Source organism: Mus caroli, unplaced genomic scaffold, assembly GCF_978045245.1.
Source record: "Mus caroli unplaced genomic scaffold, Mus_caroli_1 scaffold_8, whole genome shotgun sequence".
NCBI lineage: Eukaryota > Metazoa > Chordata > Mammalia > Rodentia > Muridae > Mus > Mus caroli.
The window spans coordinates 35,788,942-35,814,133 of record NW_028227263.1 but is presented as its reverse complement, the minus strand read 5'-3'; the positions used below and the strand labels follow the sequence as shown (position 1 = coordinate 35,814,133).

Sequence of the window (25,192 nt, the reverse complement as noted above, 5' to 3'; positions counted from 1 at the left end):
CACTGTGCACACACAGGTCAGAGGACAACTTGGGAGACTTGGCTCTTTCCTTCTAGATGTGGGTCCCAGGGATCAAACTCAGGTGGTCAGGATTGGCAGCAAATGCCATTTTATTAGCCTCTGATTGTTCTTTATTCTGTGGTTATTTAAAAACTATGAATCAGCCGGGCGTGGTGGCGCACACCTTTAATCCCAGCACTCGGGAGGCAGAGGCAGGCGGATTTCTGAGTTCGAGGCCAGCCTGGTCTACAAAGTGAGTTCCAGGACAGCCAGAGCTATACAGAGAAACCCTGTCTTGAAAAACCAAAAAAAAAAAAAAAAAAAAAAAAACTATGAATCATATTATTTAGCATTTCACTGGTTGTTTTTGCTAAGAATTATATATAATGCCAACACAATAATAAAGGCAATTACTTAACTATTTAAGAGGAACTGTCATAGATCATATATACACATGCTATAAAATTCATAAGACTTAAAAAAAAGGGCATTTATGGCATGAAGTCTCTCCCAGCCCACACTAGATCTCTGCCTTTATTCTCCTTCCAGAGTTCACAATGTGCCTTAATTTAATACTCTTACTGTTATATAGTGAGGGTTTCTCTCTTAAATATAACTCTGGTGATATTTTTGCAACCTCTATTATAAAGTTTAGTTTACAATTATGGCTTCAGTGTGAATTACACGTTAGTGCTGTGAATGTCTTAAAATAAGTGTACTGGCCCTGTTCTGATCCTGTTGTTTTTAGAAACACTTTTTTTTTTTTTTTTTGGTATGTTTTTGAAGTTGAAGAGCTTACAAGTATAGTGAAGATTTAAATACAGATCACGTTTAGAGGGACAATATGGGTAGTTTGCATCTTATTTTCTCAATGATAGATATTCATTCATATTCTCCCCCAATAGGCTTTCATCCTGTAGCCCAGGTTGGCCTCAAATTCACAGCAATGCATCTGTTAGCCTCCCAAGAGGTCAGATTACAGGACTGAACCATTAGGCTTGAAGAAGTTTTGAATCAATTGTTTTTTTTTTTTTTTTTATTCTTCACCTTGGTACTGGTTTGCATATCTTTTGAATAATACTTTGTGTTTTGTTTCCAAATAGGCATCTAGCTTCAGAAATTTTAACATGGATTTTAGAGTAATTGAGCCAGGCAAGAGTAATCAGTTGAAAACTTAAAGGAAGGAAATAGCTGTAAAGGCCTTTGTGACGCCCAGCACACAAAGCCGTGGTTAATTCTCATGTTCTTGCTGTGAATAGTACTGAATCTCTAACCCTACTGGCTATTTCTGCTAACCACTAAGGTAAAAGCTATAGTGGGAAACCAAAAATTCTCATTTTCAGAAGCAAAGTTGGGGGATTGGAATTGTGAGTGAGCCTACTAAAAGGTGGTGGCCCCTGCCTGTAATCGCAGGACTCCACAGGCTTGAGACAGGCCTGAGAATGAGAAAGCCTGGTTTGGATTACACAGTGAGACGATAAGTCTCTGAAAATAGTTTTAATATTTTACCAAAACACAAGAATAAAGATAGCTTTCTAAATAAAAAGAACATCAGATATTTCCAAATCTTAAAGTGATAGGAGTGAGTTATGAATTATTTCTGTTTTTCATGCTTTGCTAGAAAACTTTCAGTGTGATAACTTGGAAATTTGGTGCTTAAAAATATACAAGTGGGCGGGGCTAACTAGGGAGGCTCTGATGCTTTCTTTTGCCTCTATGGGCACCAGGTACGTACATGGTGTACATATATACATACGTGTAAGACCCTGATGCAATACAATACATCTTTTTTGTTTGTTTTTATTTTTGTTTTGTTTTGAGACAGGAGTTCTCTTTGTAGTCCTGGCTCTCCTGGAATTTGATCTGTAGACCAAAAATAAATAAAATTTAAAAAATGTAAACTCTTGTCTTATTGAAGATAATACTTGAATCTCAGGGCACCATTTTTGGTTTTGTCTGTCCACTTTAACCTGGCATTTCCGGTCTTAAAACTTGAGAGTTTGAGCTGGGCGTGGTGGCGCACGCCTTTAATCCCAGCACTCGGGAGGCAGAGGCAGGCGGATTTCTGAGTTCGAGGCCAGCCTGGTCTACAAAGTGAGCTCCAGGACAGCCAGAGCTATAAAGAGAAACCCTGTCTCGAAAAACCAAAAAACAAAAAAACAAAAAAAAAAACTTGAGAGTTTACAAGGCAGTGGTGACACAGGCCTTTAATCTTAGCACTTTGGAGGCAGAGGCAGGTGGATCTCTGTGAGTTCAAGGCCAACCTAGTCTACAGAGTTCCACAACAACACAAAAACCTCCGAGTTTACAACTTTCATGAGCCTCACTTCCTGTGTCTTTTGGGTCTCACCACAGTTTCACAGGGATGCAGTAATGAAGTAGAGTTACCTGCTTTCTAAGCTTCCTTCCTCTGGATAGGTGTTTCCCATTCCTGTCCTGCTGAGGGGTGTTCAGAACCTTCCTTCTGTGAGTGGCGAGTAGAGTAGTAGATCAGAACAGCCGAGTTCTCTCATGTCTCCTCACAACAGTAACGCAGCCTGTGTCTCAGCATCCTTTAGTTCTTCTCATCCCACTCTTTTCTTTTTTGAGACAAAGTCTCTTTGGACAAAGTCCACTGTGGCCTGGAACTTACTTACTGTGTACCCTACACTGGCACAAACTCAAGGCGACCCTCTTTCCTCAGCCTCCCAGTACTGGGATTATAGTAGTGAGCCATTATGCCTGACTTTTCCTCCTGAAATGGGGTTCTCACTGTTATGCCCAGCCTGGCCTAAAACTCACGGACTCCCAGGATGCCCTCACTCCGAGTTCTGTCACTTATTCACAGTCCTTTCTGTGCTCCAAGTCTACTTGACACTGCAGCTCTCAGCAATTGAGAGGAAAAGCACTGGTTAGGAACTCCATATATGCTAACTTTCTTACAGGAAGAAGAAAGATGGAACATTTCTAGCCTTCAGTGTCTGTTGTCTCTTTAGGAATAATTAGCTTTGTTACATTTGCTTTGAATTAGAAGACTAATAAATGTGTGCACGGTGGGCCAGCCAGAAATGACACTAGATAGTAAAAAAAGCTATTCTGGAGCCAGGGCATGTATGACCTAGTGGTAGAGTACTTGTCTGGTATACAGAAGGCTCTTGGTTCCAGAACTCCTACCCCCCAACCCCCAAGCAAAAAACCAAAACACCACCACCGGCAAAACCAAAAGAGTTCTCATTGATTGTAGAGACAGCATTGGAAGAAGGTATTACATTTCACTGAATTGTGGAAGGAAAGCTACAGCCTGCCCTCAGGGAGTACAGCCCCAGCAGTTCTTCCCGACCATAGGATGAGGCATGCTCAGTGAGGTAGCTGTTACACGGGTTGAGAGACATCTCGGTGACAGACTAAGAACTGTTTTATACAGACTTGGGTAGATTGCACTGGATTAAAATTCTGAGGTCCTTTACTTGGGCAGCTTTGGGAATTTTCTGTTAGTTGCATCTTCATTTATTTACTTTGTCAATAGAGAGAGTATGCGCATGTATTGGCATGTCTTGTCTGTGGAGGTCGGGGCACAGCTTGCACGAGGTGACTCTTCTGCTGTGTGGGTTCTGGGATGGAACCAAGGTGGTGAAGTTTCAACGGTCTTAGCCAGGGAGCCATCTCCTTACCCCTCTACTTCTATATTTTTCTGTTAAATGGGAAGATTAAGATGTAGGGTACTGCCGGGCGTGGTGGCGCACGCCTTTAATCCCAGCACTCGGGAGGCAGAGGCAGGCGGATTTCTGAGTTCGAGGCCAGCCTGGTCTACAAAGTGAGTGCCAGGACAGCCAGGGCTACACAGAGAAACCCTGTCTCGAAAAACCAAAAAAAAAAAAAAAAAAAAAAATTGAAAAAAGATGTAGGGTACTTCTCCTTTTCCTGTCCCTTATCCTTGTTTTTTACTTTCTACTGCTTCAGTTACTTGTGAGCCCAAAATATCAAGTGGAAAAATCCAGAAATAAACAGTTCACAAGTATTTTTTTTTTAAGGTTCATATTTTCTCCAGGACCTTTTTTTTTTTTTTTAAGATTTATTTACGCAGCCGGGCGTGGTGGCGCACGCCTTTGATCCCAGCACTCGGGAGGCAGAGGCAGGCGGATTTCTGAGTTCGAGGCCAACCTGGTCTACAAAGTGAGTGCCAGGACAGCCAGGGCTACACAGAGAGAAACCCTGTCTCGAAAAACCAAAAAAAAAAAAAAAAAAAAAAGATTTATTTACGCTAGGTGGTGGTGGCACACGCCTTTAATCCCAGCACTCTGGAGGCGAGGCAGGCAGATTTCTGAGTTTGAGGCCAGCCTGGTCTTAACAGAGTGAGTTCCAGGACAGCCAGGCTATACAGAGCAACCCTGTTTTGAAAAACCAAGAAAAAAAAGATTCATTTATTTTACATATGTGAGTACACTGTCACTGTCTTCAGACACACCAGAAGAGGGCTTCAGATCCTGTTACAGATGGTTGTGAGTCACCATGTGGTTGCTGGGAATTGAACTCAGGACCTCTGAAAGAGCAGTCAGTGCTCTTAGCCACTGAGCATCTCTCCAGCCCCAGTTCACAAGTTTCAAATAAGTTATTATAGTGTGTTGCTCTAGTTGTTTATTTATCATCATCATCATCATCAAAGTTATTGTTAATCTTTTGCTGGGCTTAATTCGTAAATTGAATTTTATCACTGATACATGAAGAAAACATGTATATTTGGGATCTGGGACTGTTTGCAGTTTCATGCATTTTTTGGGGAGATATTGGAATTGTCTCTGCACAGATTAGCTGGGAGACTGTTAGGGACAGAAATCATATTGTAGGCAACACATGGAGGCAGGAGGCCAGAAGAGAAAACAGCAGAGGTAAACCTCAGACTCGAGATCTTGGTTATTAGTTGACTATACACTATGGCTTTAGATTTTTTCCCTGGAGAACAGGGTAATAATTTGGGCTACCTCACAACTCTTTCCTACTATAGACCCCTCCCTTTCATTAGAAGTCTGTATTTGAGGTCTCTCCCATCCCCATGTGGGGTTCAACCCAGGGCATCATGCATACCAGGCAGGTGCTGTACTTGTGTAAGGAGTGAGGCTGCCACACTAGATCTCAAGCCTGATGAGTTGTGCTTGCCTGGCTCTAGCACTGTCAATAACTAATAGCCCTGCAAGTTATCTGAAGGAGAGACTGCAGTTGAAGTTCTTTCTGGAACTATAGTGAAATGAAAGGCGCACATACATGTAAGAATGGTGGAGAAGAAAAGAAAAAAACCTGGAAAAATGTCAAGTGTTCTTGACTTAGCAATGTGTGTTGGCTACGTCTCTCATGAGGTACTTTATTGTTTGTTTGTGGGGGGTAGGTTTGCACACATGGATAAAAGACCCTGTGCACAAGGAGTGTGCACAGGGGTTCAAGTCACAGACTAGAAGCTTACTGGAATTTTGCTTTCACCGATGATTCCTTTTTTGAGACAGGAAGTCACTCTTTCACCTGGAGCTCATTATGGGATCAAGACTGATCTTAAACTCTTGGCAGTCCTCCTGCCTCAGCCTCCTCAGTGCCAGAATTACAGGTGTACACTGCTCGACAGGCTTCAGTGATTATCTTTCCTAATACTCCTATCTTTGAATACATAATGTGTGTGCCGATATGCAGGGGTGTGTGTACGTGTGTGATGTGTAATTTGGGACAAACATATATGCTTTGATGTAAGCAGGATCATGTTTCATGTGCTTTTGTGATCTCCCTTTATAGCGTTGTGTTGGGATTATATCCTTCAATATTAAACCTATGTCATTCTTTATAACACTGGTGAACTGATCCATAGTGTTGATGTGTTAAGTTTTATTTTACTGTTTTTCATGCATAGGATTTTTAGATGTTTTTGTTTTCCTTCAAACACATTGCCAAACATGCTACAATGCATAGGTCACTTCCCTGTTGTCTCTGCTTACACAAATGATCATCTATTCCCACCTGTCAGTCATGCTGGAGTCAGGAGAGTGGCTCTGCTTTCTCCAGCACTGGGCATTGACTGAGTCTGTAAGCAGTAGATACTATGGTAGCTGCTTAAGTATCTGTGCTATTCAGCAAAAAGGAAGCTTATTTTAGTCTACATTAGTAAGGTTAGGTGTCTTCTCCTATCTTTTATTTGTTTACTGATTCAATTTTTCAAGTGAAGAATAGGGTAGAAGTTAATCTTTGTAATATACTACAAGACATGAAATCACAGAAATAGGAACCGTGGCTGGGCAAGGTGGCTGGCACATTCCTGTAATCACAGTGTTTGGTGGTAGAGGTAGAAGGATCTAGAGTTCACACTCATCCTTGGCAAGCCTGGGCTTTAAAAGACCTTGTCTCACAAACAAAACAAAAACCAAAGCAACCATCCAAAAACCCAACAAGAATAAGAACAGCAACAACAACCCCTCCAAAAACAACAAACAACAAAACAAGAAGCAATTCAGAGGATGATCTTCATGCAATATATATAGTTTAGGGCTTCTTTATGAGTCAGGGTCTCACCAGGTTGCCCTGGATAGCCTGGAACTCAGACATCTGCCTCTGCCGACTGAGTGCTGGGATTAAAGGGGCATGCCACACCACACTCAGCTACAACTCCTTAAGTGGAGTTTCCTTGTAAAGCTGCTACCCTAACAAACTGTGTTTAAAAATTCACTTAAATACAGACAGATGAGGGCTGGTGAATGGCTCAGTGGGAGATGGGGGACACTTGCTGCCCACCCTGATGACTTTAGTTCAATCTCTGGAATGCTCTCTGGAAAACACATGATGGAAAGGAGAGAACTTACTCCTGAAAGCTGTCCTCTGACCTCCATTCTTCCACCGTGGTACATGTGTGCCTCTCCTCCTACAAGTACATCATACAATGTAGAGAGCAGTACGATGACACAGTGGGGGTGTTGCCAAGCCTGACAACCGGCTTGATCTCTGGGACCCACATGGTGAAAGAGAGAACCAACTTATCCTTGACTTGCATGTGTGCTGTGACATGCATACCCTCTGCCTAGTCCCCACCCCAACACATACATAAATAACATAATAAAAAATTTAAAATGTAGAGAGATAGTAGGACATACCAGAAAAATCACACACAACAATCAGCTTTAGGCTTCAGTTGTCCAGTCTTGAACTAAACTTGCAAAATGTCTTATGTTTTTAGTCTTCAGTTTCCTTTATCAGCTTCCTATCCCTGTTCATGGCTCATTTTCCTATTATATGTTCCTGTTTCTATTTTTTATTTCTGAGAGTGGTTTGGATATTGTGGCATTAAGCTTTTTGTTTGCTTGGGTATCTATTTTTCTGAAAGGGAAATTTTAAAACTTACGAGATGAAATTTACTAGTGCTTTCTGGTAAATTGTTGGTGAAGTTGACGAATTTACCAAAAAATTAAGGGCTTTTCATTTAGTGTGTGATCCAGGGGCACATTCATAATTCAGTGTTGCATATCCTGTGGACGGCATCAAGACATGCTTTTAGTTAGAGTAAGTGAGACACCCTCCGGGTTATGCTTTCCCTTGGCTCTATCGTTCTTGTTCTCTGCCATGCAGAAGAAAGCAGTTGCATGCTGAGCTTTCTTCCTTGACCTCAGATAGTGATCTGAGACCCCACTGGCACTGGGAACAGAATAATTGCTGTGCTGTGCCTCGTTAAGCAGGGTGTGTTGGTGGATACTTCCTCAGATTTATGAAGAATGACCAGTGCTGAAGGAGGTGGGTGGGTTGAAGGCTTGTTTCTAGTCTAGGTCAACTGTGGAACAATTGGGAGACTTGGATTCTAGTCCCTTCTTTGTTGCATATGACTGGGTGACTTAGGTCAAGTCTTGGGCCTCAGTCTTTTTATCTGTGAAGTAAAGAAATAGAATGCTGAATGAGGTGGCTTACACCTGTAATGCCAGAGGTGGAGGCAGCAGGATTGCTATGAGTTTAAGGTCTGCACAGCAAGACCCAGACTCAAATTCAAACTCAAACTCAAACCAAACCAAACCAGAAAGAGTGGACTTTAAAATGATTGTCATTATTAAAATATTAAGAGTTGCTGGGTGATGGTGGCACATGCCTTTAATCCCAGCGCTTGGGAGGCAGAGGCAGGCGGATTTCTGAGTTCGAGGCCAGCCTGGTCTACAAAGTGAGTTCCAGGACAGCCAGGGCTACACAGAGAAACCCTGTCTCGAAAAAAACCAAAAAAGAAAAAAGAAAAAAAAAAAAAGAGTTTTACTATTAAGAACTCATTCGGCTGTTATTGAAAGCATTGCAGATATTGGTCAGCATGTACTGTGGGTATGTAGTGAGGGTGAAATATTGGCACTGTTCTCAGAATGTCTGTCTGATCTTGTGTGAGAAAAGCTTATGAAACTGTGTAGTGCAAGAGTTATAGATGGCTTGGGATACCCAGCTTGAGAAGAGACTTTGGGCATTTAGGAAGAGCTAGTTCTCAGGTAGAAATGGAGGTGAGTGGACCTCACTCAGGAAAGGGGAGCTGCAGCGTTTGCCTGAGATCTAGTGAGTGAACTTGCTTGGCTGGGTTTGTAGTGTTTGTGCAGTGTCACAGGAAAAGCTAAGGCCGGACAGCTAAACTGAGCTGGCTTGTGGGAAGACTTATGTGTGGAGCTCTGGTATTTCACTGGCTTCTAAATCTGTTAGCTGTTGGTGACCTTCAGACAATATAAGTAGCACCTGAAGATTTATCTGGTAAAATGGTAAAAGTGTCTAGGATGGTGATTGATTGTACTTGAACTGAGGTGAGGTTTTTTTTTTTTTTTTTGCGTGTGTGCGTGTGTGTGTGTGTGTGTGTGTGTGTGTGTGTGTGTTGAGGCTAATAGAATGAAGATAATTGAAAAAAATCAGGTAAGACACAGCAGGGATAAGCAGGGGGAAAGGTTGTTGGCAGAAAGGGAACATGACTCCATGTGGAAAGGGGGCAGAACTTTTAGTAGACAATGCCTTTAAGGCAGGGCATAGTTGAGGTAGGAAGTTGGTCATTCTGACTCTTTGTTAGGAGGAATTTCTGGTAACTTGCCATTAGCTTGAAACTTTATAAATGAGACAGGGATTTTCATGGTTTAAAAAAGATCACTCATTATGAATTACAGTTCTATAATTGTGCCAACTCAGACAAGTGTTTGGAATAGAGATCCCCACCCCTTTTTCTCAGTGCTGAATCTTGCCCATTACGCACATCCTGTAAAGGGAAGCTGTGTGTGACTCCGGGTAATTTCAAAGAACTCTTTAGAATCTCTACATCTTTGGGAGGGAGGAGGGTAAACTTTGAGTAGTTCTCTCTCTCTCTCTCTCTCTCTCTCTCTCTCTCTCTCTCTCTCTCTCTCTGTGTGTGTGTGTGTTAAAACACTGTTTAGTTGCTCACCATCCGTGATTTTGTTTTTATGATAACTGGGGAAAATACTCAAAAGGATAACTGCAAGCCCTGCACAGCAGCCACTCACACACGGAATCAGTGCCTCAGAGCAGAGGCTCTCTCTACAGGGCCAGCAGCAGGCTGCCACGAAGGGCTTAGAGAGATGAGTTTCTGGCATGGATGTGGATATTTTCTTGTGTAACAATGATTTATTCTTCCTACTAGGGGACTGGGAGCAAAGTTGCTTAGCAATCGTGTGGGTGCTAAAAGAATGGGCTTTGGAGGAGCAAGTATTTGAAGTGGGATAAATTCAGCTTTCCCAAGCAACTTGTAAAGACTCTAATAGGAACAGCTCATGGCAATCCTTTTACAAATTAGGGACTTGTAGTCTTTTTTGCTTCTGGTTGCTTTTGTTTGATCTGTTTTTGTGCTTTTCCTTGTGGAGAAAGGGCTAATGCCTCTGGGCGTGGTTTCCTCGCAGGCCTGTGCTGGGAGGAATGGTTCTGGGTTTGCAGTAGTTCTTCACCACAGGGTTAGTCCCAGTCATCTGGGTCACTACCCACCCTGCAGCCTAGGCACAACATGCACACATGTCTTTGGAGTTACCATTCATAGGCAAGGCAGTCTGCCAGCAGAGAGAAGGTGGCACACCAAGGAAAGAATCCAGAGTGAGCAGCTTGGGTTCTAATCCCAGTTCCTGACATGCAAGATTGATTTGGGGCACATCTCCTAATCTTCATATTCAACATCTTCATCTGTAAAAGTAGCTACTTCCCCCAACCCCCACCGTTTTTTGTTTGTTTGTTTGTTTGTTTTTTGTTTTTTACCAAGACAGGGTTTCTCTGTGTATCCCTGGCTGTCTTGGAACTCATTCTGTAGACCAGGCTGCCTGGAACTCACAGAGATACACCTGTCTCTGCCTTCTGAGTTCTGGGATTAAAGGTGAATGCCACCACTGGGCTAATTTTCCAATCTTTTTTACCAGCTTGTATTTTGGACATCAGAATGTTTCCTTTTTTCTTTTTCTTTTTTTTTATTGTTTACCTCTTTTGAGACAGGGTCCCTCATTGTTCTAGCGCTCACAGATTAGGCCTGACTAGTAGGCTAACCGGCCTGAGGGATTTCTGCATGTCTGCCCCCCAGTGCTGAGGTTACAAGTGGCACCATGACACTTGCATGGGGCTGGCCATGGAGCTCAGGTCTTGAGAAGCAAGCCAGTTTATTGACAGAGGAACTTCCTAAGCCTGAATTTTGATTTCTTTATACTTTTTTAAATCAAAGAAAAAGGAGATGTTGTCTAGGTCTTTAAAAAATTGTTGATGAAAGTTTTAGAGATAATATCCCTTTAGAAAGTTTTTCACTTACTTTGCATTGTTTTGTTAATCTTTCTGAATACTGTGTTTTCTCAGCCTTATTATATAATTAAAAAAAGAAACAATAACAAAGCTGACCCATTGATCTAAATTATAGCTTTTTTTGTAGAATTGAAATGAGTTTGGGTTAACAATCATTGTGGTTTTTTTTCTTCCAAAGTTTAGACTGAGCCCATCTCCTCATTTTATATTGTGGGTCCTGAGACCCGGGTCTCCTCCACAGCGCTGTTACTATAGCGTGAGTAAGTATGGAAAGGTTGTTAAGAAAACTCCCATGGGGGGGACTGGTGAGATGGCTCAGCGGTTAAGAGCACTGACTGCTCTTCCGAAGGTCATGAGTTCAAATCCCAGCAACCACATGGTGGCTCACAACCATCCTTAATGAGAAACAAATAAACAAACAAAAAATCCAAACCTATGGGCCAGAGTGAGTGGGGCCAGAGAAAGCGGGGCTGGAGTGAGTGGGAGGGGAGAAAAAGGAAAGAAGGAAGGAAGGAAAGAAAGAAAGAAAGCCCTCATGGTAGTGGGAGGTAAACAGCCATCCTTGCTGTTCAGCCGTTCAAAGAGAACTTTAGACATTCTCACCAATCTTCAGGGTCGTTGGGCCAAACCATGCATCTCCACATACAAACAGCCCATTTTTTTTCTTTTTCTTTTTCTTTTTCTTTTTCTTTTTCTTTTTCTTTTTCTTTTTCTTTTTCTTTTTCTTTTTCTTTTTCTTTTTCTTTTTCTTTCCTTTTTCTTTTCTTGAAAGTAGGGCAGACAGATTTATTAGGGAAAATAAGAACTCCTGAGTGTGGGAGGGGTTCTATGGGAGAAATACCCAGGAACAGCATTCTTTTCAGAGAACTGAAAAACTAAGTTTATTACTAGACAGTGCTAGACAAGAGATTATGAAACCCGAGTTCTGGTCTCAGTTCTGTGTGTTAGTGTTAGTCGAGAAAACTCAAAACTCTTTGAGTTAGTACTTTCTTTCTATTTATAAGATGAGAAGGATGGTGTTCAGGGCCTAAGGCAGAACTTTCAGTGGAGAATCTGTGAAACTCAGATGCAGGGAATAGAGCAGGCATGCGTTTTCTGAGGGCTTTGCTTAATTTTTAAAAATTTAATCTTATTTTTAAAAATATTTAAGAAAAAATTATTAGGTTTATTCATTTTATTTTGTGTGTGAATGACTTACCTGCATAAATGTCTGTGTAGCATATGTGTGCTTGGTGCCAAAGGAGGCCAGAGAGGAACTGGAGTTAGAGATGATTGTGAACCACCGCATGGGTGTTGGGAATCTAACCCAGGTCTACAAGAGCAGTGAGTACTCTTAACTTCTGAGCTGCTTCTCCAAGTGTTCAGAAGTGCAGAGCTTTGCTTTAATCAGCTATTTTCACATCTTATTTTATGTTTCTATTTACCTTGTCACCTTTATTTATCCTTTTTTTTTTTTTTTTTTTTTTTTTTGAGAAGGTGGGGTCTCAAGTCTCAGATATCCCAGGCTGGCTTTGAACTCAGAAGTTGGCTGTGGATGACGTGAATTGATTGTCCTGTCTAAGTGCTGGGATTATAAGCTTGTGCCACTGTGCATAGTGTATGCCATGATGGACATCAAACAGAGGGCCTTGTGCATGTTAGCAAAGTATTCCGCCAACTGAGCTGTATCCCCAGATCCCCCACCCACGTATCCTAAAGTGTGTGTGTGTGTGTGTGTATGTGTGGTTTGTGTACACATGGGTGCATATGCTTTGGTGGCTCAAAGTTAATGCTAGGTTATCTTCCTTAACTGCTCTGTACTCTGAATCCAGAACCAATTCCAGCTAGTCTATCCTGACGCTCCCCTCCTAACCTTCCTCCAGAGCACTGGGATTACAAGCCGCTGCCATCCCTGCTGTCCATGGGGCAGGTGTTACAAGCTCATGTGCCCACAGTTGCCTTAGATCCCGGGTGTCAGGATTGCTCATGTGTGAACAGCAAGCTCTCCGAGCCATCTCCCAGGCCATGGCCCTTTTTCTTTTTTTTCTCCCCTCCCCTCCCCTCCCCTCCCCTCCCCTCCCCTCCCCTCCCCTCCCCTCCCCTCCCCTCCCCTCCCCTCCCCTCCCCTTCTTTTCTTTTGTACTTAAGCAAAATGAGAGGTGCAGAGTAGGGTGTAGTTCAGAGGTAGAGTGCTTGCTTAGTCATGCATAAAGCCCTGGGTTCAAATCCAATAACAGGAGACAATAACCTAGACAACAAAATCAAAGAATTTTTTTTTTTTAAGGAGCTGCTATGAGTCCTGTCTTCTGTCCCCGACCTTCCACCAACCAAATCCTTTCCCTCACTGTTAATAGTTTCCTGTGTATTCCTTTGGAATTCCTTATTTTTTCTCTCTTTTCATTTATCTTGTGACACTTGAATATTATATACCCTTAAAAACACGTAGTTTATTGTGGAGTTATTTTCTTGTCAGTACACAGTGAGTTTCATCATGATTTTGACGTTTTATAGACATACCATAATTTAACCACTGGTTGGGGATTTTTACTTGGTAAAGTCCCAAGATTTTTATGTTTGGATGGTCTTTGAGCCTGATATAGGAATTTTTCTTTGTCATTTTAAGCATTTTATGGTCTTGAAATCAATCCTTACAAATCTCTTTGGGATAGATAGAAGAAATAACATATTTAGGATTTTGCTGACTGTGGTGTGCAAGGCTTCATGACATCTCTATTGTGTTTCTCTTAGAGGCTCCACTGGCGAATACAGGGTCTGAGGAACACAGCCACTCAGCCTGCTCGGTAGGGCTGGTAAACGTCTGCACTGCTGCACCCACGACAATTAGTAAATTGACTTCCTTAAAATTGATAGAGCGTGCACAAAGGATCTCCACACAGATGAAGCTTTGAGAAACAAAACCAGTATAGAAAGGAGATATGCAAATGCTCTTTTTATAGATTAAAACTTTTAATCTTAAAAAGGCCTAACTGAAATAGGTGTATGCAGAAGTTGACTTCCTTAATGAAATTGAAGGTGCTTATGTAGATGAATGTGGCGCCCTCCCTCCCCGCCAGGGTTTCTCTGTATAGCCCTGGCTGACCTTGAATTCAGATCCACCTCCTTCTGGGGCTAAAGGACTAGAATTCACAGCTATGTCCAGCGAATGTGGCAAAGAGTAGTTAGTTAGCACAGCCTTAACCTTATAATACGATCTGTTCAGTGTTCAAACGAAATGGAAGTTGCTTGGGTCTTCATGTAATTTAAAGCTTGAGACAGGTGAGTTTGCTGAGTCTCTCATGAGTGCTTAAGTGTCCACTTAGGTACTGTACCACAGCAGTAGTCCTGTGTGTGTGCTCTGGCTCAGGCCATTTGACTCCAGACTCACAGTCTTCTGCTGGAGCTTCCCAAAGGCTATGTTACCGTGGTTCTTTCTAATAAATGGGAAATGTTGAGTCCAGAGCAGCTGTGTCTTGTCTAGGTCAGATACCTTCTCCAAAAGGCTTTACAGCATTTGTTAGTTTCTGTAAACAAATTCTCATGGCCAAGCAGGTTGACGAGGGGAAGAGTTTAATTTTGAATGCATTCTAGTGTGCCTGCTCCCCTTTCCTCCATAATGTGGACTAGTTAATACAAATTGACAAGGAGTATTTGTTCTCAGACCTTCATGAGGTCTGGCTCATGGTGAGCAGGCAATATATAAACTTGATTGAAGTGAAACAGATCTTGGAAAAAAGGAATGAAAAGACTTGAGCCATACCCTGTGTTGGGTAGATTCTTCTCATCTTTTACTTAGAGCAGGGGCAGCATGTTGTTCACGTGGGTAAGGTGTTACGTGGTGGTAAGCAGGTGTCTTTACAGTGTTTTTTTTTTCCCTCCTCTTAGGTCCTTTCCCATAACCTGTGCACGGTGCTGAAGGTTCCACATGACCCCGTTGCCCTTGAGGAGCACTTTAGGGATGACGATGAGGGGCCTGTCTCCAATCAGGGCTACATGCCATATTTAAACAAGTTCATTTTGGAAAAGGTATGATGCTAACCGTTTTTACCCACAGCTTTTTTTTTTTTTTTCCTTTTTTTTTTGTTTTTTTGCATCAAGTGGGGCCAGGGCAGCCCTTGTTGGTGTGTTGGTGAGCACATTAAGAAGCCAGGTATGAAGCCAGACGTGGTGGTGTATGACTTTAGTGCCAGAACTCTGGGAGGCAGAGAGAGGGGTAGGTGGATCTCTGGATTTCAGAACAGCCAGGGCAACACAGGGAAACCCTATCTTGAAAAACAAACACAAACAAACAAAAAAGAAGCTGGGTGCTGAGGCCTCAGGAGATAGGGAGAAAGGAGGCTGAGCTGATTCCTCCAGGTTGGTTCCTTTTTTGAAATTAAAAATGTGTCTGTGTTACTCTGTGTCTGTCTTCTCTCAGGATGCTTTACCTATCCTAGAAAGTAGGGTTCCTCAGTGTGGACAGTGGTTGTTAGAGAGCGAGTGTGCTGGAGTCAAACAGGATAGTAAAGGGATAATTATTGTTACTGGGTCGATATCACACAGCAAACTGCATGGTGGACTTATTCTAAGGTGAGCACTAGTTCCTGTCCTGTTACTGTGTGCAAGTGCCTGACAAGAAGCAACTTAAGGAGGGAGATACTTTGGCTCCTGGTTTATTGTGGTATAGTTCATCATGACCTACAGCTTAGCAGTATGAGGGGCTCGCAGCTGTGGCAGCAGAGGTGTATGAAGCTGCTCGCTTGCATCTGTGTAGACCAGGAAGCAGATTAGAGGGAAGGATGACTGCTAGAGCTCAGCTCATTTTCCCTCTTCCCCTTTTTGCTAAGCCTAAAGCCAGTGGAATGGTGCTACCCGCATCAGGATGGGCCATTTCTCCTAAATTAATCCTCTCTGGGAGTGGTGTCACAGACACACCCTAAAGCAGTGGTTTTTCAACCCTTGTGTCTTGATCCCTTTGAGGTCCCACATCAGGTATCCTGTATATCAGATATTTACATCACGATTCATAAGAGTAGCAAAATTACAGTTATAAAGTAGCAACAAAAGAATTTCATGGTGTGTGTGTGTGTGTGGGGGGGGTCACTATAGTGTGTGGAACTAACTGTATTAAAGGGATGCAGCATCAGGTTGAGGTTGCATGCCCTAAGGTACGTTTGAACCAACCCTCTATACCTTTTTTTTTGTTTTTGTTTTTGTTTTTGTGTTTTTGTTTTTTGTTTTTTTGAGACAAGGTCCCTCTACGTTGCCCTGTCTGTCCTAGAACTTGCTACGTAGACCAGGCTGGTCCAAGACTCACGTGATCCACCTGCCTCTGCCTCTTAGAGTGCTGGCATTAAAGGTATGTACGACCATGCCCAGGCATAATCTTAAAAATTATAGATAGCATTTGGGAGTGGCTGCAAATGTCTCTAATTCTATCATTTGTGAGGTAGATATATGAGGATTAGGAATCAAGGCCAGCCTGGGCTACATAAGACCCTATTTCTAAAATCAAAATAAACAGAAATTGTAGGCAGTAAGGAGAATTATTTGTGTTATTAATGTTATGAGACATTACGGAATTCTCAGAAGTCTGTGGAAATTGCTTTGTTTTCCAGCACCAGGATCAGCGTGGGCAGAGTCAGTGGCCGGGGCATGGTCTGCCGGCCTCATATTCTGGAATTCTGTGCTCTGATACAGAACTTTGTCCCCTTGCTGGAGTATAGTTTTAGATTTGCGTTTTAAGACACTTTCATAGTCTGATACTTTAAAGTCCTATAACTGGGGAGAAAACATTCCCCAGCAGACAACAGAATTGGAGCAGAGCCTTGCCATGCGGCCAGTGAGGCTGTGAGAGGATAGTGTGTCTGGCCACCTGGAGCTGAAGCTGACCCCATCCAAGGAAAGCAGCAGGGTTTCCATGTAGTGGGGTCAGGTCAGCAAAGATCAGCATCTTGTTTTGAAATTTGTGTTGGGGAGGAAAAAATCCAGTGGTGTGAGGAATGGTAAGAGGAGGAGGATTGCTGCTCCTTCTGCATGGGAATAGGAGCTATTCCAGTTCATACAGCTTTGCTGGATCCCATGGTGACCCTGACTAAGTAGCTTAGTCAATAAAGGGCAAATAGATTAGATCAACTTTTAAAGTTACATTTTATGTGTTTATTGTCTGTATGAAGAGGAAGAGGGTACGTGCGCTTGTGGAGGTTAGGGGTCAACTTGTAGACGTGCGCTTCTTCCACTGTGGGCTCTGGTGATTGAACTCAGTTTTCAGGCTTGGTGGCAAGCACCTTTATTCACTGAGCCCGTTTGCTGTCCTGTAAGCAGAATTTGAACTTAAACCATTTAACTTCTCCCAGTTTTTTTTTTTTTTAAACTGTATTCTTAAAGACTAAATCCTCTTTTTCAGAACTGTTATTATTACTACTCTTATTATTATTTTCTACATAGGGGATGTGATGGTTGAAAGCAGGGATGGAGTTACTTTGAAAACCTAATAATCTCAGACCATCTCGGCTCCCACCCAGTTGTCTCAGGTGCTTCAAGATCTCTTTAGTGTTTCTTTGTGTCCACTGGTTGCTTTCCCTACACCGTCTGCTGTTGCCTGGGAGTTTTACTCTGGGTAGTCTGGGCCCTGAAATGCATTACATTGAAACCTGCTTTCTTAAAGTAGCTTTTGTGTTTGGCATCTGGATTTACTGCCAGATACACATTCCTGATGTTAGTCACACTGACAGAATTTACTTTCAGTTTTTCTGCGACTTCAGATGGTTAGCTAGTCTGTTGTTATTTACCAAATATTTTGCCTGGGTATTAATTTTGTAGTTTTTTTTGTTTGTTTGTTAGTTTTAAAGGCCTTCTTTTTCCTTTCTCTTTCCCTCTCACCCTCCTCCTATTTTTGAAAACATTATACTTGGATTACTTGATGGTAAATAATTGAAGATGTTGGTCAGTTATTATTATTTTTTCTGAGACAAGATTTCTCTGTGTAGCCCTGGAACTTGCTGTGTAGACTAGGTTGGCCTGAAATTCACAGAGATCCGCCTGCCTCTGCCTCCTGAGTGCTGGGTTTAAAGGCATGCCCCCACTGCCTGGCTCGGATATTACTTTTTAAAAACTATGTCTCATTAGTTACACAGAGTTTGAGACAGTCTCGTTTTCCCATGAGATCCAGGGCTTGTTGGCCCTCACTGTTGCCAACTCTTCTCCTTGAGTATTAAAGGTTCATCTGGGCTGTCCGACTAAAACCAGTAAACCAGTGGCCAGCCATGTGCCAAGTTCACGTTGGGGATGCCCGTGCTTTCCAGCAGAATCTGCTTTGGTTTGTTGTCATCTGTGCTTTAGGAGCACAGAGAGAGAGACCATAGCGTCTCAGCTCAGTGGTGTTTCCTCTGGGCCTCATAGCTCCTGTCTGCTCTTCTGGCCTCACATTTCTGCAGTTTTCCTTTTCTATGTTTTCTTGCCATGATTGTTGCTCATGTGGTAGTTACAGTTCCTACATAAAACCTGTTCTTTTTCAAAGTTGCTAAAAACTTTTCAAAAGATTTATTTATTTTATGTGCATGAGCATTTTGCCTGCATGCATGCTTGTGCACCACATTCGTGCCGTGCCAGAGGACACCAGAAGCAGCTCCGCCAAACCTCGAGTTACAGATGGGAGGGGACTGGGGTTTCCTCGAGGAGTAGCAAGGGCTCTTAACCAGAGAGTCATCTTGAACCCCATAAACATCTGTTCCTTGGTCTCTTCTGTTAATGGCTACACTCATCTCTCTAGCGTTCTCATTTGTCCTTAGCCCAGACTTGTCCATGTTCTTTCCCACTGCATCTACCTATGTTGTTCTAAAAGTAGGTTAAAAAAAGAAACTTTAAAGTTTTAAAATTTTATTTTATATGTATGGGTGTTTTTCCTGTATGTATGTATGCATACTGTGTGTGTCCCTGCAGAGCAGAAGGGGGTCAGATCTCCTGGAACTCGAGTTATAGGTGATTGTGAACCACCAAGTGTGTGCTGGCAATCAAACCTAGGCCCTCTGGGAGAGCAGCCAGCGCTCTTAACTCCTAAGCTGTTTCTGCAGCCTGAAAAATTAAGTAGTTTTAATTGACCATAATGGCTAAATTACCTTTCATCAAATTTTTAAATCCCTTTTTTTTGGAGGGAGAGGAGGTGGTTTGAAACAATTTATGTAGCCCAGTCTGACCTCAGATTTACTCAGTTGTTCAGGATGACCATTGTCCTATGTGCACCTCTCTAGAGACTCATAGGCTCTCACCTCTATCTATGCCTTGCTGAAGACTGTGTACTTTTGAGGGAATAAGGCATTTCATGCTGAGAGCCACCAATGACTTTATGCTCCTAAATACCATGGTCAGTAAATGCAATAGCAATGTGGTTTAAAGAAATGATGTGTTTAAAAATAGCAGGGTTTTTGGCAGAAAATTCACATTCCATGCAATTTGCCTATTTAACCTTACATTTTGGTGGTTTTTAGTATGGCTGGTTTTGTATAACCATCACCATAACCAATTTTAGAATGTTTTGGTTACTCCCTTCCAAAACGAAAATCTCACTCAAGTAGCATTCATAGTATCTTCCCCCACAGTTCTAGGCAAGCACTAGTCTGTCCATTGTGAATGGAACCATCCCATGTTCAGCTTTTGTATCCGACATCTGTCACCTTGCAGGTTTCTCTTGTTTCCTTTTTTTTTTTGGTTTTTTGAGACAGGGTTTCTCTGTGTAACCCTGGCTGTCCTGGAACTCACTCTGTAGACCAGGCTGGCCTCGAACTCAGAAATCCTCCTGCCTCTGCCTCTCAAGTGCTGGGATTAAAGGTGTGTGGCACCACTGCCTTAAAATTTTTTAAAAAAAGATTTATTTTAGTTTTATTTGTGTGTGTGCGCACACGTACGCACCCACCTGTATTTATACATGCATGTGCTTTAGTCCAGCAGAGAGCATCAGATTAACCCTGGCTTTGGTGTTACCAATAATGAGCCACCTGACATGGGACTGGGAACTAAATTTGGGTTCCTAGCAAGAAGTAAGAGCAACAAGCATTCTTTTTTTAAAAAAAAAAAAAGATTCCCTTCCTTCAGTTCCACTCTTCCCATTCTCTCATGGACATACCGTGTTTTGTTCACACCTTCATCAGTTGGTGGACATTTGAGCTGTGCTTCAGTGTGACTGTTTTTGGCCTTTTCTCTGTTCCTCTTCATTGCCAAGAGTCTTCCTGCTTCCCCCTCCGGTCAGGCCTTCACTTTAGAAAGAGCCTGTCTTGTTCATCCTCTAGTCACTTCCTTAGGTAGTGCCCCACCCTTTCAGAGTGAGCTGGAATTCTCTCAGCATTCTGTGCTTCTCTGTTAAGACAGCAGTGATAGGGAGCTGGTTCAGCCTCTGGAATGTGCATTCTGTGCCCGCATGGTCAGTTCACTGCTGTCTAATTTGAATACAGTGACTGATACCTGGTGAATGCTTACCACTTAAAAAAAAAGCTCTGTAGCCAGGTAGACCAGGCAGGCCTAGTTTGGCCTTGAATTCATGGCGGTCCTCCTGCATCCGTCCTCCCAAGTGTTATGCTGGTATTATAGGCATAAAACATCATACTTGGCTCCTTTACAAATAGTTAAGCAAATGAGCAAATGAACCCTGCATACTAGACACTGGGGATTCAGATGTGAATACAATATGGCCTTATATTGGAAAGGATTTGTGGTTTGTTTGTTGCTATGAACCAGAGCAGCTTGTGGGTTGTGACCCACTTGGGGTCACATATCAGATATCCTGCATATGAGATGTTTACATTACAATTTATAACAGCAAAGTTACAGTTATAAAGTAGCAACAAAACAATTCTATGGTTGGGGGTCACCACAATATGAGGAACTGTATTAAAGGGTCGCAGCATTAGGCAGGGTGAGGACCACTGGGCTAGAATAACAAAGAGCTTAGATTCAGGGAGGAATTTGAAGGTAGAAATGTGTGTGGCCACAGCAAGAGCCTCTCCTTGTCCGTCTGCATTTTCCTGGCTCTACACCTTTTCTCTGGTTTTATGTTTCATAAAACGATTATTTTTTTCCATTATGGTATAATTCTCACCATATAAAACCTGTTCTTTTGTTTGTTTTCTGACATGCTGTACATCATCCTCTTTTATGAGTGTGTGTGAAGGACTGCCTTGGCTGTGGGTTCTTTCCCTCCACTTTTCTTTTTTTTTTTTTTTTTTTGGCTTTTTTTTTTTTTTTGAGACAGGGTTTCTCTGTGTAGCCCTGGCTGTCCTGGCACTCACTTTGTAGACCAGGCTGGCCTCGAACTCAGAAATTCGCCTGCCTCTGCCTCCCGAGTGCTGGGATTAAAGGCGTGCGCCACCACGCCCGGCCCCTCCACTTTTCTTGAGTAAGGCTCTTTTTGTTCTTTATTCACTGCTTATGCTAGGCTAACTACCTTCTGAGTGCCTTTGCCTCCCATCTCTCTGATATAGGGGTGCTGTGATTACAGACACAGGACCACACCTAGCTTTATGTTAATTTCAGGGGATTTGAACTCTGGTTCTCTGCTTGTGTGACAAGCACACTACCCACTGAATCACTGAACTACCGCCCCACTGCCTACTCCCTACCTTTGTTGCTTTTTTTAAACAAAATTTTGCTGGTTAGCCCAGATCTTGTTATAATAGACCAAACTGTCCTTGAACTTGAAAAAATCTGCCTGCCTGTTTTACAAGTGTTCTGATAAAAGACATGTGCTATGATACCCAGTTGGTTTTTTTTTTTTTTTTTTTTTTTTTGAGACAGGGTTTCTCTATATAGCCCTGGCTGTCCTGGAACTCACTTTGTAGACCAGGCTGGCCTCGAACTCAGAAATCCACCTGCCTCTGCCTCCCAAGTGCTGGGATCAAAGGCGTGCGCCACCACGCCCGGCTGTTTTTGTCTTTTTGAGATACTATTTTTCCATGTAGCTTTGGTTGGCCTCTGTATATTTGCTGTGCAGTCCATGTTGGCCTGCATAGCAAATATACAGGTGTGTGTGTGTGTGATGGTAAAGACACTTGCCACCAAGTCTGACAACCTGAGCTCAATTCCTGGGACTTACATTATAGAAATAATAGACTCTACACACACGCACACGCGCGCACGCGCACACACGCGCGCGCGCGCACACACACACACACACACACAGCAGTCTGCTTGTTTTAGCCTGTGAATGCTAAGATTACAGGTCTGTACCACCATGCTTAGCTCACATTTACCATCTTAAAGTGTACACTTAGTAATTGTATAGTTACAGTAGTTGTCGGGACATTCACTATCCCATCATCCCTCAGAGAAACCTTGTTCTTGTTTATATCACTCTCAGTTCTCCCTTTTCCCAGTCCCCAGGAAACTAGTAACCTACTTTCTGCTTCATGGGTTTGCCTATTCTGAACATTTCTTCTTCTTAGCTGTTGTTTAACAGTGCTGCAATGGATATAGGGGTACAATATGTCTTCAAGGTCCTGTTTTCAGTTCTTTTGGATATTTACCCAGTAATGATATTGCTGGATCATGTGGTAGTTTCCTTTTTAATTTTTGAGGAATGTCTGTACTGCTTTTCTCAGAGGCTGTGCCATTTTTCAGTTTTAGCAACAGTACACAAAGAGGGATGCACAGAAACTGAGCCCTGTGTGTCATGGTGCTCGGTCTCTCTAAATCCTCACTTCACTGATTTGCTTTTGATGGTGGCCATCTGACAGGTGTGAGCTCATAGCTCATTGTGTTTGATTTGCATTTCCCTGTGATAAGTGATTTTGAACATCTTTTCAAAGGCTTATTGGCCATTTGTAGACATTCTCTGGATATATATATATATATATATATATATATATATATATATGTATATGTATGTATATATATACACACATACACACATGTTGTATGTATGTATGTATATGTATACATACACACATACATATATATACATATACATACATATACACACATACACACACACACACATGCTTGTCTAGTCAAGCCTTTTGCTCATTTAAATTTTTTCCTTTGGCTGTTGTTAAGTGGGTAGTGTTGTCAGTGAGTTGGAGGAATCTGTTGTTTTCTAATAATTAATCCCTTATAAATGCATGGTTACTAAAAACAAGATACCCTTGTTGTTAAAATGTCCCGAAGCGTTCCAAGTTTTCTTGGAAAAGTTGTATAAGTGTAGTTTTAGGTCTTTAATAATTCATTCTTTTCTTATTTCTCTCTCTCCCTCCCTCCCTCCCTCCCTCCTTCTCCCTCCCTCCCTCCCTCCCTCCCTCCCTCCCTCCCTCCCTCCCTCCCTTTTTAGGCAGGACCTCATGTAGTCCAGGCTGGCCTTTGACTTACAGTGTAGCTACAGATGTTCTTGAGCTTTTGATTCCCTTGCTTTCACCACCCACCCAGTGCTGGGATGGCAGCTGTCAGCACCTTGCCCAGCTATGGTGTTAAGGATAGAACTCAGGGACTTGTGTGTGTTAGGTAAGCACTCTGCCCACTGAGTTAGCTCCAAACATTTTGAGTTACTTTTTGTACACAGTGTTAGGTGAAGAGCATTCTACTGCATGTTAATGTCTAGTCTCTGAAACGCTCTATTAAGGAGGCTGTCCTTTCGCTGTGTGTTCTTGGCCCTTTATTGGAGGTCACTGCGTATGTGCTTGAACAGATCACTGATTCTGTTCTGTTTCCATGCTTGTTTTGACATCCTCATTATATAATGTTTTAGTTATTTTAGCTTTGTGCCACATTTTAGGAAATGTGAGGCCTCCAGCTTTGTTTTTCTTTTCTTTGTAAGATTGTTTTTGACTATTTAGGATCCCTTGAGATTCCATATGAATGTTAGAATTTTTTTCCCCTGTGTCTAGTTCTGCAAAAAACCATATTGACATTTTGGTAGGGATTTCATAGAATCTGTAGATTACTCTAGACATTATGAACATCTTAGGTCTTCTAATTCATGAACGTAATGAGATGCTTTGCTACCTCTTTATATCTTTTTTTTCAGCAGTATTGTATATTAAGGTTTTTATTGCGAGTCTTTCCTCTTCTTGAAGATAAGATATATAGTATATAAGATTCGGTCATCCACTTAGGGACTTCCAGTCTGTGTGCTTTTTACTTATTTTTCTTGCCTCATTGCTTTGGCCAGTCCTTCTAGTACTATGTCAAGAAGTAACAAGGTGGATGCCCCTGCCTTACTCCTCCTCTCTGAGGGAAGGCTTTCAGTGTCTCACACTGGATATGAAGTTACTGTTACTATTTTTCCTGACAAAGTTTCACTCTGCAGCCCACGCTTCCCAGGTGCTGGGATTACAGGTGTAGTACCCTGCCACCCTTGGATGGCTTCCAGTTTTGGTTTTGTTCTTAACCCAGGATGGCCTTGAACTTACCAAGTAGAGAGGAGAATGTTAACCTGTTGATCCTCCTGCCTCTACCTCCCAAGTGCTGATGTGTTGTGCCCAACTTGAAGTTCTTTTTCTGGTTCATTTGCTTTTGCTTTCAGTCTTCTGTCTGTGGTTATCATGGCGCCATTGTCTGGTGTCTCACAAGTTGACTTCTTGTGGCTTGCTTTCCCCTTCTTTGTTTTTGAATATCTGTTTTTCTAGACTATCAACTTGAAGATGCTCACAGCTGAATACCTCCCTCGCTTCTCCCTTGGTTTGTACACTGTCCTTGTTAGGGTTTAACTGCTGTGAACAGATACCATGACCAAGGCAGCTCTTATAAGGACAGCATTTACTTGGAGATGACTTAAGAGTTTCAGAGGTTCAGTCCATCATCATCAAGATGGGAGCATGGCAGCATCCAGGCAGGCATGTTGTAGGCGGAGCTGAGGGTTTGACATCTTCATCTGAAGGCTGCTAGTGGAACACTGACTTCCAGGCAGCTAGGATGAGGGTCTTACAGCCCATACCCACAGTGACACACCTACTCCAACAGGGCTACACCTCCCAACAGTGCCACTCCCTGGGCCAAGCACACATACAAACCATCACATGTACCTTCCTTCTACCTCCTGAAAACCCCTGCACAACATGTCAGTGTGTTTGGTGTGCTCTCTACACACGTCCTACCTTTAAAAACCTTGCTTGTTTCTCTTGTGCTCAGACATAGCATACATTTGGCTTCAGCTTACTTCTGGCATTTGATCTTCCATCTTCCTGCCGATCAGCCCAAGTTGCTCTGCATGAGTGCTGCTGCTCCTGTGCCTTTTCCTCTCCTGCTCTTGAATACCTTTCCTTGTCTTTGTCAATGCCCCTGGTTTAAAAAGCCAAACAAAACATTTATTTAGTGTGCATACACACCACTTGCCATGACAGACAGACTGAGGACCACTTAATGGTCAGTTCTCTGTTTCCACTGTGTGGCATCCAGGTATCAAACTCATGTCATCAGGCTTACCAGCAAGTGCCTTTGCCCACTGAGCCACCTAGCTGGCCTTCAGCATACTTTATGGTCCACTTCAAATGCTCTTTTCTACAAAGTACTAAACTGGCTTGTGTAT

At 42.5% G+C, this 25,192-nt stretch overlaps 1 protein-coding gene across 1 annotated transcript in view; it reads left to right on the top strand.

Annotated features, from left to right (window-relative positions):
• Swap70 (switching B cell complex subunit SWAP70) overlaps nucleotides 1-25,192 on the top strand; it is a 61,565-nt gene that overhangs the window by 7,917 nt on the left and 28,456 nt on the right. The window contains exon 2 of the mRNA XM_085841402.1: nucleotides 14,593-14,733. Within this exon, the coding sequence (XP_085697528.1) occupies nucleotides 14,593-14,733 (141 nt within the window). The remainder of the gene's footprint in view (nucleotides 1-14,592; nucleotides 14,734-25,192) is intronic.